The sequence below is a fragment of the Oncorhynchus gorbuscha genome, linkage group LG16 (assembly GCF_021184085.1).
Source record: "Oncorhynchus gorbuscha isolate QuinsamMale2020 ecotype Even-year linkage group LG16, OgorEven_v1.0, whole genome shotgun sequence".
Lineage (NCBI taxonomy): Eukaryota > Metazoa > Chordata > Actinopteri > Salmoniformes > Salmonidae > Oncorhynchus > Oncorhynchus gorbuscha.
Window position 1 is genome coordinate 91772253 of NC_060188.1, and position 13967 is coordinate 91786219.

Consider the following 13967-nt stretch of genomic DNA (forward strand, 5'->3'; position numbering starts at 1 on the left):
CAACAGTGGGTTAACTGGCCTAGCAACAGTGGGTTAACTGGCCTAGCAACAGTGGGTTAACTGGCTAGCAACAGTGGGTTAGCAGCAACAGTGGGTTAACTGGCCTAGCAACAGTGGGTTAACTGGTTAACAGTGGGGCCTAGCAACAGTGGGTTAACTGGCCTAGCAACAGTGGGTTAACTGGCCTAGCAACAGTGGGTTAACTGGCCTAGCAACAGTGGGTTAACTGGCCTAGGAACAGTGGGTTAGCTGGTCTAGGAACAGTGGGTTAGCTGCCTTGTTCAGGGGCAGAACGACAGATTTGTACCTTGTCACCTCGGGGATTTGAACTTGAAACCTTCCAGTTACTAGTCCAACGCTCTAACCACTAGGCTACCCTTACTCTAAAATGGTATGAAGCTATAAGCTTGGCACACCTGTATTTTGTGGAGGTTCTCCGTTTCTTCTCTGCAGATCCTCTCAAGCTCTGTCAGGTTGGATGGGGAGCATCGTCGATGCACAGCTATTTCCAGGTTTCTCCAGAGATGTTCGATCGGGCTCTGGCTGCGACATCCAAGGGCATTGAGACTTGTCCCCGAAGTCACACCTGCGTTGTCTTGGCTGTGTGTTTAGGATCGTTGTCCTGTTGGAAGGTCCTGAGGTCCTGAGCGCTCTGGAGCAGGTTTTCATCAAGGATCTCTCTCTACTTTGCTCCGTTCATCTTTCCCTCGATCCTGACTAGTCTCTCAGTCCCTGCTGGAGCTCTGGTAGTGACCATTGGGTTCTTGGTCACCTCACTGTCCAATGCCCTTCTCTCCAGATTGCTCCGCTTGGCTGGTTGGCCAGCTCTAGGAAGAGTCTTGGTGTTTCCAATCTTCCATTTAATAATGATGGAAGCGACTGTGTTCTTGGGGACCTTCAATGCTGCAGACATTTTTCTGGTACCCTTCCCCAGTTCTGTGCCTCGACGCAATCCTGTCTCGGAGCTCTACGGACAATACCTTCGACCTCATGACTTGGTTTCCAGGAGTCCACCTTTGGGAACCTATATAGACTGGTGTGTGCCTTTTTTCAATTGAATTTACCACAAGTGGAGTCCAATCAAGTTGTAGAAACATGTCAAGGATGATCGATGGGAACAGGATGCACCTAACCTCAATTTTCTTTTGTCTCAAAGCAAAAACAAGTCTGAATAATATATATGTTAATAAGATATTTTGGATTTTAATTTTATATAAATCTGCAAATATTTTCACTTTGTCATGATGGGGTATTGTGTATAGATTGAGGAATTTGTTTTTATTTAATCCATTTTAAAATAAGGCTGTAACTTGGAAAAAATAGAAGGGGTCTGAATACTTCCTGAATTCATTGTATGGCTACCATATTGTGATCAATACATCCGATCGGTGTGGATACTGCTTTAGAGGACATTTCTGCAGCGTTAGTAAAGATGTGATCAATACATGTGGATGATTTCATTAATGTGCTGTTTTCTAAATCCCCTGGTAGGTTGACTGACAACCTGAACCAGGGGATTTCAAACTGAACTGGTTACAGTTTGAAGCTTCTTGATTGGACAGCTTGATGAAAACCAGTCAATATTTAGGTCACCCAGAAAATATACCTCTGTTGACTTCACATACATTATCGAGCGTTTCACATGTTATGTTGCTACTCGGAGGTCTTAGTAAACCTTTTATAATGCAGATACACTGCTGTTTTACAGTAAATAAGTGAAGACTTTCAGCACGCTTATAGGGAAAGGGCATTCAACACGCACTTACACAAATGACTGATGATAGGCTGAGAGAAATTGATAAGATTGGTGGCTGTTTTGTTAGACTTCAGTGCGGCTTTTGACATTTATCATAGTCTGCTGCTGAAAGAACTTATATGTCATGACTTTACAGCGCCTGCTATATTATGAAGAGTTACCTGTCTTAACACAGAGGGTGTTCTCCAACATAATCCAGGTAGAATCAGGAATTCCCCAGGGCAGCTGTCTAATCACCTGCCACTGGCTCTGAGTAAAGCCTGTGTTTCTATGTATGAGGACGACTCAACACTATCCACTTCTGCTACCACAGCAAGTTAAATCACTGTAACTCTTAACAATGAGATGCAGTCTGTTTTTAGAGTGCCTGGCGGTGAAATCAATTGGTCCTAGATATTTTCTAAAACCTAATAAGCATTTTATTTGGAGCAAATCATTCACTAAACCCTTAAACCTCAACTAAGTCTTGACATGAATAATGTGGAAATTGAGCTAGTTGAGGAGACTAAACTGCTTGGCGTAACCCTGGATTGTAAACTGTTATGGTCAAAACCGGTGGTCGGGTTTCTGAGGTGAGGACGGCTCATAATAATGTCTGGAACGGAGCAAATGGAATGGCATCAAACCCATGGAAACCATGGAAACCACGTGTTTGACATATTTGATTCCATACATTCCACTCCAGGCATTACCATGAGCCCATCCTCCTCAAAAGCAACAGTGGCTAAGATGGGGATAGATCTGCCTTTTTTTTTTTATAAAAAAAAATGTAAACACCCTTTTGGACTCGATTTTATAATCTTGTCTCATCACTGCAACTCCCCAACGGGCTCGGGAGAGACGCAAAGACGAGTCATGCTGAAACATGACCCGCCAAGCCACACTTCTAAACACCTGCTCGCTTAACCCGGAATCCAGCTGCACCAATGTATTGGCGGAAACACAGTTCACCTGATGACCGAAGTCAGCCTGCAGGCGCCCTACCCGCCACAAGGAGTCGCTAGAGCACGATAAGCCAAGGAAGACCCCCCCCCCAGCCAAACTTACCCGGACGACGCTGGGCAAATTGTGCGCCACCATATGGGACTCCTGGTCAAGGCCGGTTGTGACACAGCCTGGGATCGAACCCCAGGCAGTAGTGAAGCTGCGACACTGCGATGCAGAGGAGGCGGCTGCTCTGCCTTAACGACAATCTCAACAAGGCAGGTCCTACAGGCTCTAGTTGTGTCGCACCGGGACTGCTCCCCAGGCGTGTGGTCAAGTGCCACAGAGGGACTATGGAAAATTACAACTGACCCAGAACACGTAGCGCTGAATGTACGCGGAGCGCTGAATGTACTCGGAGCGCTGAATGTACTCGGAGCGCTGAATGTACTCGGAGCGCTGAATGTACTCGGAGCGCTGAATGTACTCGGAGCGCTGAATGTACTCGGAGCGCTGAATGTACTCGGAGCGCTGAATGTACTCGGAGCGCTGAATGTACTCGGAGCGCTGAATGTACTCGGAGCGCTGAATGTACTCGGAGCGCTGAATGTACTCTGAGCGCTGAATGTACTCTGAGCGCTGAATGTACGCGGAGCGCTGACATTGATAATGTCATTCTCTCATGGATCAAAGCGGAATGAGACTTCTGAGCGCTGTTTTTATCTGAGCGCTGAATGTTGAAAGCTGAACCTGAGCGCTGAACAGCTCGGACACAAGACATGCCACCAGAGGTCTCTTCACAGTCCCCAATTCTCTCATGGATCAAAGCGGAACAGACTTCATCACGACTTGTTTTTATAAGAAGCCATGACTACATGGAACTCTATTCCACAGCTCGGACACAAGACATGACCACATGGAACTCTATTCCACAGTCCCCAATCCAGAACAGACTACATGGAACTCTATTCCACAGTACTACATAGAGCCATGACTACATGGAACTCTATTCCACAGTACTACATAGAGCCATGACTACATGGAACTCTATTCCACAGTACTACATAGAGCCATGACTACATGGAACTCTATTCCACAGTACTACATAGAGCCATGACTACATGGAACTCTATTCCACAGTACTACATAGAGCCATGACTACATGGAACTCTATTCCACAGTACTACATAGAGCCATGACTACATGGAACTCTATTCCACAGTACTACATAGAGCCATGACTACATGGAACTCTATTCCATATCATGTAACTGATGCAGCAGGAGAATCAGATTTCAAAAACAGGTAAAAATACACCTTATGGAACAGTGGGGACTGTGAAGACACACACACACACACACACACACACACACAGACACAGACACACACACACACACACACACACACACACACACACACACACACACACACACACACACACACACACACACACACACACAGACAAATACACCTGGATTGTTTTGTAGCGTAGTGGCCTGAGGGCGCACACTTTATGCATTGTGAAATCTGTCAAATGTATTTTAATGTTTAAAAAATACTGGAACCCAGGAAGAGTTGCTGCTGCCTTGGCAGAAACTAATGGGGATCCATAATAAACCCCCAGGAAGGGTAGCTGCTGCCTTGGCAGAAAATGGGGATCCATAATAAAAAGCTGCTGCCTTGGCAGAAACTAATGGGGATCCATAATAAACCCCCAGGAAGGGTAGCTGCTGCCTTGGCAGAAACTAATGGGGATCCATAATAAACCTCCAGGAAGAGTAGCTGCTGCCTTGGGGATCCATAATAAACCCCAGGAAGAACTAATGGGAACTAATGGGGATAAACCCCCATAATAAACCCCCAGGAAGAGTAGCTGCTGCCTTGGCAGAACTAATGGGGATCCATAATAAACCCCCAGGAAGGGATCCATAATAAACCCCCAGGAAGAGTAGCTGCCCCAGGAAGGGGATCCATAATAGCTGCTGCCTTGGCAGGAACTAATGGGGATCCATAATAAACCCCCAGGAAGAGTAGCTGCTGCCTTGGCAGGAACTAATGGGGATCCATAATAAACCCCCAGGAAGAGTAGCTGCTGCCTTGGCAGGAACTAATGGGGATCCATAATAAACCCCCAGGAAGAGTAGCTGCTGCCTTGGCAGAAACTAATGGGGATCCATAATAAACCTCCAGGAAGAGTAGCTGCTGCCTTGGCAGGAACTAATGGGGATCCATAATAAACCCCCAGGAAAACCCCCAGGAAGAGTAGCTGCTGCCTTGGCAGGAACTAATGGGGATCCATAATAATGGGGATCCCCCCAGGAAGAGTAGCTGCTGCCTTGGCAGGAACTAATGGGGATCCATAATAAACCCCCAGGAAGAGTAGCTGCTGCTTTGGCAGGAACTAAATGGGGATCCATAATAAACCTCCAGGAAGAGTAGCTGCTGCTTTGGCAGGAACTAATGGGGATCCATAATAAACCCCCAGGAAGAGTAGCTGCTGCCTTGTCAGGAACTAATGGGGATCCATAATAAACCCCCAGGAAGAGTAGCTGCTGCCTTGGCAGGAACTAATGGGGATCCATAATAAACCCCCAGGAAGAGTAGCTGCTGCAGGAAGAGTAGCTTGCAGGAACTAATGGGGCAGGAACTAAATGGGGATCCATAATAAACCTCCAGGAAGAGTAGCTGCTGCCTTGGCAGGAACTAAATGGGGATCCATAATAAATACATGCTTGAGATGAGATGAATGCTTGTGGAAATAGAGATGCAGTGTAAGAAAGTATGAAAACTATTGATTTAAATTCCTTCTCCTTTCCAGATCTTTGTAATCCTGGTCCTGTTGTGTGCTGGCCTGGCCATCGGAAACACCTTCTGGTACGAGGAAGTAGGCAGCAAGGCCTGGTATCTGTATGACGGTAACGACCAGACTGCCTCTTACAGAGGTTTCCTCAGCTTCTGGGGGTACATCATCGTGCTCAACACCATGGTTCCCATCTCCCTCTACGTCAGGTGAGTTCCTAGTATCCTCTGAACGGTCGTATTATCTCCTAGTTCCTAGTATCCTCTGAACGGTCGTATTATCTCCTAGTTCCTAGTATCCTCTGAACGGTCGTATTATCTCCTAGTTCCTAGTATCCTCTGAACGGTCGTATTATCTCCTAGTTCCTAGTATCCTCTGAACGGTCGTATTATCTCCTAGTTCCTAGTATCCTCTGAACGGTCGTATTATCTCCCAGTATCCTCTGAACGGTCGTATTATCTCCCAGTATCCTCTGAACGGTCGTATTATCTCCCAGTATCCTCTGAACGGTCGTATTATCTCCCAGTATCCTCTGAACGGTCGTATTATCTCCCAGTATCCTCTGAACGGTCGTATTATCTCCCAGTATCCTCTGAACGGTCGTATTATCTCCCAGTATCCTCTGAACGGTCGTATTATCTCCTAGTATCCTCTGAACGGTTGTATTATCTCCCAGTATCCTCTGAACGGTCGTATTATCTCCCAGTATCCTCTGAACGGTCGTATTATCTCCCAGTATCCTCTGAACGGTCGTATTATCTCCTAGTATCCTCTGAACGGTCGTATTATCTCCTGAACGGTCGTATTATCTCCTAGTAGTATCCTAGTATCCTCTGAACGGTCGTATTATCTCCTAGTATCCTCTGAACGGTCGTATTATCTCCTAGTATCCTCTGAACGGTCGTATTATCTCCTAGTATCCTCTGAACGGTCGTATTATCTCCTAGTATCCTCTGAACGGTCGTATTATCTCCTAGTATCCTCTGAACGGTCGTATTATCTCCTAGTTCCTAGTATCCTCTGAACTAGTTCCTAGTATCCTCTGAACGGTATTATCTCTAGTTCCTAGTTCCTAGTATCCTCTGAACGGTCGTATTATCTCCTAGTTCCTAGTATCCTCTGAACGGTCGTATTATCTCCCAGTATCCTCTGAACGGTCGTATTATCTCCTAGTTCCTAGTATCCTCTGAACGGTCGTATTATCTCCTAGTTCCTAGTATCCTCTGAACGGTCGTATTATCTCCCAGTATCCTCTAGTTCCTCCCAGTATCCTCTGAACGTATTATCTCCCAGTCGTATTATCTCCTAGTTCCTAGTATCCTCTGAACGGTCGTATTATCTCCTAGTATCCTCTGAACGGTCGTATTATCTCCTAGTTCCTAGTATCCTAACACCCATGTACCTGTGTACCTGAGGGAATAATGATAGAATACTGCATTGAGTCGTCATGAGAGTATTTCAGGTCCCCACATCCAGAATAGGTTTCTAATCTACGGTCTTTCCGTGTTTAAAATAAAGGTGAAATATATTTCCAATTTCCTCTCCAGTGTGGAGGTGATTCGTTTGGGCCAGTCTAAGTTCATCAACTGGGACCTTCAGATGTACTACCAGGAGAAAGACACGCCAGCCAAGGCCCGCACCACCACCCTCAACGAGCAACTGGGTCAGATCGAGTACATCTTCTCAGACAAGACCGGTACCCTCACGCAGAACATCATGGCCTTCAAGAAATGCACCATTGCTGGACACACCTTTGGTAAGACCAATGTGTTACATGCTGGCTAGAGTGTAGCTTGATGTTCCCAGATCAGTTCATGCTGTCGTTGTCAAGGTGGTTGTCCTTTCACTACCACCCGCAGTACAAAAAAAGTACAATTTTATGAACTATTTTCTAAGGATGTCAACATTGACGCATTTCTAGTTAAAAATATTTTAACAATATTCAGCATGGACGCTTACTTCACCGTCTGCTAAATGTGTGTGTGTGTGTGTGTGTGTGTGTGACCAATAACATTTGGTTTGTTGTTATTGCCAAATGACCATTTTTAAAGGTATTGCTTGACTGGACTTCCTGGTCCACTCTGTATTGTTTTTTTTAATGTAACAGATTTCACCTGTAAACATCATTTTGAAGCTTGTGTTATGACGTGATGCATTCATGTCTTTTCATTTGACAGGTGACCCTGCTAATGTTGCGGTTGTACCTCTGGATCGTGGGAAGGTACTTAATTTTTTAAAATATATTTTTTTTACTGAAACAGTATTTTATTCAGATTTGACACATACAGTGCTTCATCTATAGCATTGTCTTGAGGGTAATTTCTTTCCCTCGGTACTTCACAGCCAGTGGACTTCACCTGGAACAAGTACGCAGACAGGAAGTTTGAGTACTTGGATCATTCTCTGGTGGCCTGCATCCGGTCCAAGAAGGACAAAGACACCTTGGAGTTCTTCAAGCTGCTGTCTTTGTGTCACACTGTCATGGTGGAGCAGAAAGAAGGTGAGGAACCTGCGCAGTAATGATAGAGTTCAAAGTTCAATCAATCATTGGATGATTTTATTTATTTATTGATTGGTCAGTTCAGAAATCACTGATTACACACATACAGTATGTGATTAGGCCTGTTAATTGGACACACCGAGGAAGACTAGGTAGCCTTCCTTCAGAGTACCATGGAGATCTGGCCCCAGAGTGGATGTGTATTCAGAGTACCATGGAGAACAACTTTTAATGAACTACAAGCGCATTTGGCGTTTGAAGTCCTCTAGTTAGCACATACAGAACAGAGACAGGGTGAGCAACCTGCATTATAGTAATGCTAGAGGTCAAAATTCAGAAACCAATTCTTATACATAATGGGCTGTTTTCCTGGATAACTAAAAGAAAAAGTCTGTTCCTGAACTTGATGGAGAATCCTTAGTCCAGAACCGAGCTTTTATCTTTGTCTGGGAAACCAGTCCAGGTAGTTTTAGTTTAGAGTACCATGGACACCGATGACTATTCTATAATAAAGGTGTGACATAACATCTGGCCACAGAGTTTGTATGTCTTGATGTGTCTGTTGTCCTCAACCCTCAGATGAGTTGGTGTACCAGGCAGCCTCTCCTGATGAGGGGGCTCTGGTGACAGCTGCCAGGAACTTCGGTTTTGTGTTCCTGTCCCGTACCCAGGACACCATCACCATCAGCGAGATGGACCAGGAGATGACCTACGAGGTGCTGGCCCTGCTTGACTTTAACAGCGACCGCAAACGCATGTCCATCATCCGTGAGTGAATATTTTTAAGACTGTGATCATGGTGTCCCCTCTAGGGATGTGAAGTTCTGGGAATTTTCGCAAAGTTCTGAGGTTTATTGGAATTCCGAGTTGGAGAATTCCCTCCCTCCTCATTCCTTGATGATTTGGAAATCTTCTAACCGGCCTGGATTTATGGGAACTTTGACAAAGCTTCTGAAATGTTGTAATACTAGCCTTTTCACGGTGACCATCTTCCTAACATACAGTCTCCTCTCTCTCTCTCTCTCTCTCTCTCTCTGACAGTGAGGTTCCCTGATGGTCGGATCCGTTTGTACTGCAAAGGAGCAGACACGGTCATCTACGAACGCCTCTCTCCTAACTCCAAACACAAGGAAGTGACCCAGACTGCTCTAGACGTAAGTCACTGGTGTCTTTTGATAGGCTGGATGTAAAGGATGGTTTTCAGCCTATGTAGAGTAGTCGGGGCCAGGCTATGAAGCATGTGTGTGGTTGTATTTTGAGCTAGGACATTCTGGACTTTCTCTTTTTGGTTGGTCACTTATTGAATGAATCTTGGCTCCAGTAGTTCCAGTGAAAATATCCCCCTGTTTATTCATTGTTTCTCATTCCAGTAATTCCGTGATGTTCAAATAAACCAAAACCTTCTCTTCCGTTGTAGATCTTTGCCAACGAGACTCTCCGGACCTTGTGTCTGTGCTACAAGGATATCAGTAAGCAGGAGTTTGACGCCTGGGCTAAGAAGCACAAGGCTGCCAGTGTTGCTTTGGGCAACAGGGAGGCTGCTCTAGATCGAGTGTATGAACAGATCGAGAGCAACCTCATGGTAGGACGCTTATCCCACATAATGCTAAACAAAATTGACAGTTAAATCTAGGACCTATTTAACCTCAAGGAATCGTCCCTTTTTTTCCCAACTAGTTTGTAGTTGAAGTTTGTAGAAATCTGAAAGGAATGTAGGAGAATATAACACATTAGATCTGGTAAAAGATAATACAAAGATAAAACAACCATTTTTTTTTACCATCTTTGAAATGCAAGAGAAAAGCCATAATGTATTATTCCATCCCAGGTGCAATTTAGATATTGGCCACTAGATGGCAGCAGTATATGTGCAAAGTTTTAGTCTGAACCAATGAACCATTGCATTTCTGTTCAACATATTGTATCAAGACTGCCCAAATATGCCTAATTTGTTGATTAATAACTTTTCATGTTCAAAACTGTGCACTCTCCTCAAACAATAGCATAGTATTCTTTCACTGTAATAGCTACTGTAAATTGGACAGTGCAGTTAGATTAACACGAATTTAAGCTTTCTGCCTGTATCAGATATGTCCTGAGAAATGTTCTTGTTACTTAAAACCTCATGCTAATTATATTAGCCTACGTTAGCTCAACCATCCTACAGGGGACCCACCAATCCTGAAGAAGTTAAAGGACTGATTCACCGAAATCTATGTAATATCTTTTAGGGCAGTAGAATACAGTGCATTCAGAAAGTATTCAGAATTCTTGACTTTTTCCACATCTTGTTACATTACAGCCTTATTCTAAAATGTATTAATTAGTTTTATCCCCCTTAATCAATCTACACCCAGTACCCCAAAATTACAAATTTATTCAGAATAAAAAAAACGGACATTTACATAAGTATTCTTAGACCCTTTACTCAGTACTTTGTTGAAGCACCTTGGGCAGTGATTACAGCGTTGAGTCTTCTTGGGTATGACGCTACAAGCTTGGCACACCTGTATCTGTGGAGTTTCTCCCATTTCTTCTCTGTAGATCCTATCAAGCTCTGTTAGATTGGTTTGGGAGTGTCATTGTACAGCTATTTTCAGGTCTCTCCAGAGATGTTCGATCGTGCTCTGGCAGGGCTACTCGAGGACATTCAGAGACTGTCTTGGCTGTGTGCTTAGGGTCGTTGCCCCATTCTGAGGTCCTGAGCGCTCTGGATCAAGGATCTCTCTGTTCTTTTATCCGTTCATCTTTCCCTTGATCCTGACTAGTCTCCCAGTCCCTGAAAAACATCCCCTTCACCTCCCTGATCAAGGACCTTCTCTCCCGATTGCTCAGTTTGGCTGGGCGGCCAGCTCCAGGAAGAGTCTTGGTGTTTCCAATCATCTTCCATTTAAGAATGATGGAGGCCACTGAGTTCTTGGGGACCTTCAATGCTGCAGAATTGTTTTGGTACCCTTCCCCAGATCTGTGTCTCGGCGCTCTACTGACAATTCCTTTGACCTCATGGCTTGATTTTTGCTCAGACATGCACTGTCATCTGTGGGACCTTATATAGACAGGTGTGTGCCTTTCCAAATCATGTCCAATTAATTGAATTTATCATAGGTGGACTCCAGTCAAGTTGTAGAAACATCTCAAGGATGATGAATGGAAACCGGATGTAGCTGAGTTTTATTTTTTAAATATGTTTTAGAATAACGCATAACATAGTAAAATTTGGGAAGTCTGAATATTTTACGAATGCACTATATGTTCTACAAGTTCCAGTAGTTGATGTTTACATACACGCTGTTCAGAGCTTTGCCTCGCCCAAAAGTTGCTGCTTCCTTCTACTCTTAAAGGAGACATGTTTGCTTTGTTTTGTCCTCATCGGCAGATGATCGGAGCGACTGCCATCGAGGACAAGCTACAGGACGGGGTTCCTGAGACCATCGCCAAGCTGGCAAAGGCTGACATCAAGATCTGGGTCCTGACTGGAGATAAGAAAGGTATAGTCTCAGGGGCGGCCCATCTCTGTGGTGGGGAGAGCCTCTGGAATATTCATCTCTATGCAACCAGAGACTGGGGTTCCCTATATAGTGGCCAGGGCTCATAGTACTGTACTATAGGATGTCATGTTTACCTTCCAACAATGTTTTACTGTTGACATTAAGTATCGAGATCAAACATTTTTGAGCTGCTACTTCACGGAGTCTGCAGCTTGATGGATTAAATGTGTATTGATGGCTGGGATGGAAAGAAACATGGAGGCCTTACCATTTCCTGCTTGCAGAAACGGCTGAGAACATTGGCTATTCCTGTAAGCTGCTTAACGATGATATGCAGATCCACTATGGAGAGGATGTCAAGTAGGTTTGATTTTCAATAATACTTACATCCTCTGGGATCAAATATACATCTTGTTAATATACAGTGTGTTATTTTTAAACCCCTTTACATTTAAATCATTCTGTGTTTTGTGACCAGTGAGAAGCTGCGGATCAGACAGGCAAACCGAAGGGATCAGCCGCCTGCGTTCGGTCGGACCAGGAAGAAGGTACCGGATCTTTTCTTCCCTGAGCCTGGCAGGAACGCTCTCATCATCACTGGAGGCTGGCTGGTGAGTGTAGTAGCCTACTACGTCGTAGTTGGTCTCCAACTTGGTCGACCGAAAGTCGTGTATTTTTCCGTATATAGACGCACCATATGTGTTGGAATAAAATCAACTATATGCATTGAGCGTGTCTGATGCTTTAAGCTCACTGTTTCATTAAATAAGACACGTGATTCAAGAGTGAGCCAGAGATCAAGATGGAAAAAAAAACACTAATTGACCCGAACATCCTCTTCTCCCGCTGGCCTTCTGTTATGCTGTTGAAGGTGCCGCCGGTAACTAGGTTACACGAGTGGTCGGCAACCTTTTTTTTTTTTTTTTTTTCATGTGGAATGCCAGTTTCTTTATGTTACCATTTCTACCGATCTGCATGGTTTTCATATGCACGTTTTCATTTAATTTATAATAACGTCGTATCTCAAAATCATTGTCATGTGGGTAATCAAAATTCTATCTGAATGAAAATACAACCAATAATAACTAAATAATAATAAATAATCTAACAGTAACTTATATTACCGACTGTGGAGAAGTAGGCTACATAAAGCCAACAAATAAAAACATTGCAGCCTGCAGGTAGAACATATCCCGATCAAAAAATTAATATCCTATAAATCACATTGGCGGTGCATGACCTGTCTGCAAAGAACTTGAAATATTGTATAAACTATCACCAGAAGCTCACACTTTTGTATAAAATGTTCTGGGCCCTCTGCGTTTCCCGTGTCAGTGTGCTCCAGACAGACACAGCTGGAGGCTGTTCAGGGGGTGATAGTGGTAATCAGGTAGTCCTATTTTATGACGTTTCCACTGGATCAGAGCATTATATTTTTCCCAAATGGGGGAGAGCTGGAAATATATATATTTTTTTCAAATACATTGTGGATCTATTGTCTTGCTCAATTTAATGTTAAAACAAACTTTGTTTGCTTGGTGTTTGAGGTGAAGAAAACAAAATTACTTTGAGAAGCTCATTAGTGGAGGTGAGTTAAGACAATCAGAAATACTCTCAGATTCCCAAAATGGGTACACTAATAGGAAGAATCAATCTATCTTTTTAGACTGTTAAGAGTATTTATCTGGTCAATATCTCAGTGTATTATGTCTGTTTGTAACCGTGTGTTATATATGAAAATGTGATCATATTATACATTGTATTTTAATGTTTAAGGACTCTTGGAAGATTAGTCCAAATGAGGACATTAAAGAGATCCTAATCAAATCAAATGACTTATTAATTACTGTCACATGCTCTTATGTAATCCTTTATAAAGACTTCAGAACAGGCAGAGGCAAAATGTAATTTACATAACCATAAACCACTTAAACCCGTACAACACTTCCATTTTGCGTGCAGGCCTAGTACTACTTCTATGTGTAATCAGGTGTGCATCCTTACTCCACCAACTCCAAAACAAAAGACGATGAATAAATGGACAACTCATTTAATGGAATGAAATGAACAAAAACTTGTTTTTCACTAGTGTTGATTGGTTGTTGTTAGGAATTTCATGAATAATGACTAAACAATATCTACATTTTAAATAGAAATATAACTAATTAAGCTTATATTCTGTTTTATTATATCTGATTTAACAATATGAATTCATAAGTGACGGATTGTGGAGCCTGAAACAGGGGGTAATAAAATAAATACCATTCCAGCCAGGTTGGAGAGGATTGGAAGTGTTTTTTTTGGTTTTTTTAAGTAAGCAGAAAGGGTCATTAACCTACGGTTGAACCGACTCAACTCAGCACTGGAATGTTCAGGTAAAGACATTGCGTGTTTTCTTAGGTTTTCCATTAGCTAGAACTGTCAGCTAAGTGGTGATTCATAATGGTGAGGGGTCAAGAGTTAATTCAGTTCTATTGCGTGTCACGCGTCTGCGCTAGTA

The 13967-nt window shown here is 43.5% G+C and overlaps 1 protein-coding gene across 1 annotated transcript in view; it reads left to right on the forward strand.

Annotated features, from left to right (window-relative positions):
- The window catches only part of LOC124000543 (phospholipid-transporting ATPase IC-like), a 70361-nt gene that overhangs the window by 41290 nt on the left and 15104 nt on the right, over positions 1 to 13967 (forward strand). The window contains exons 12-21 of the mRNA XM_046306995.1: positions 5498 to 5688; positions 7027 to 7235; positions 7657 to 7700; positions 7823 to 7979; positions 8559 to 8747; positions 9021 to 9133; positions 9397 to 9561; positions 11356 to 11467; positions 11752 to 11827; positions 11946 to 12078. Coding sequence (XP_046162951.1) covers positions 5498 to 5688; positions 7027 to 7235; positions 7657 to 7700; positions 7823 to 7979; positions 8559 to 8747; positions 9021 to 9133; positions 9397 to 9561; positions 11356 to 11467; positions 11752 to 11827; positions 11946 to 12078 — 1389 coding nt within the window. The remainder of the gene's footprint in view (positions 1 to 5497; positions 5689 to 7026; positions 7236 to 7656; positions 7701 to 7822; positions 7980 to 8558; positions 8748 to 9020; positions 9134 to 9396; positions 9562 to 11355; positions 11468 to 11751; positions 11828 to 11945; positions 12079 to 13967) is intronic.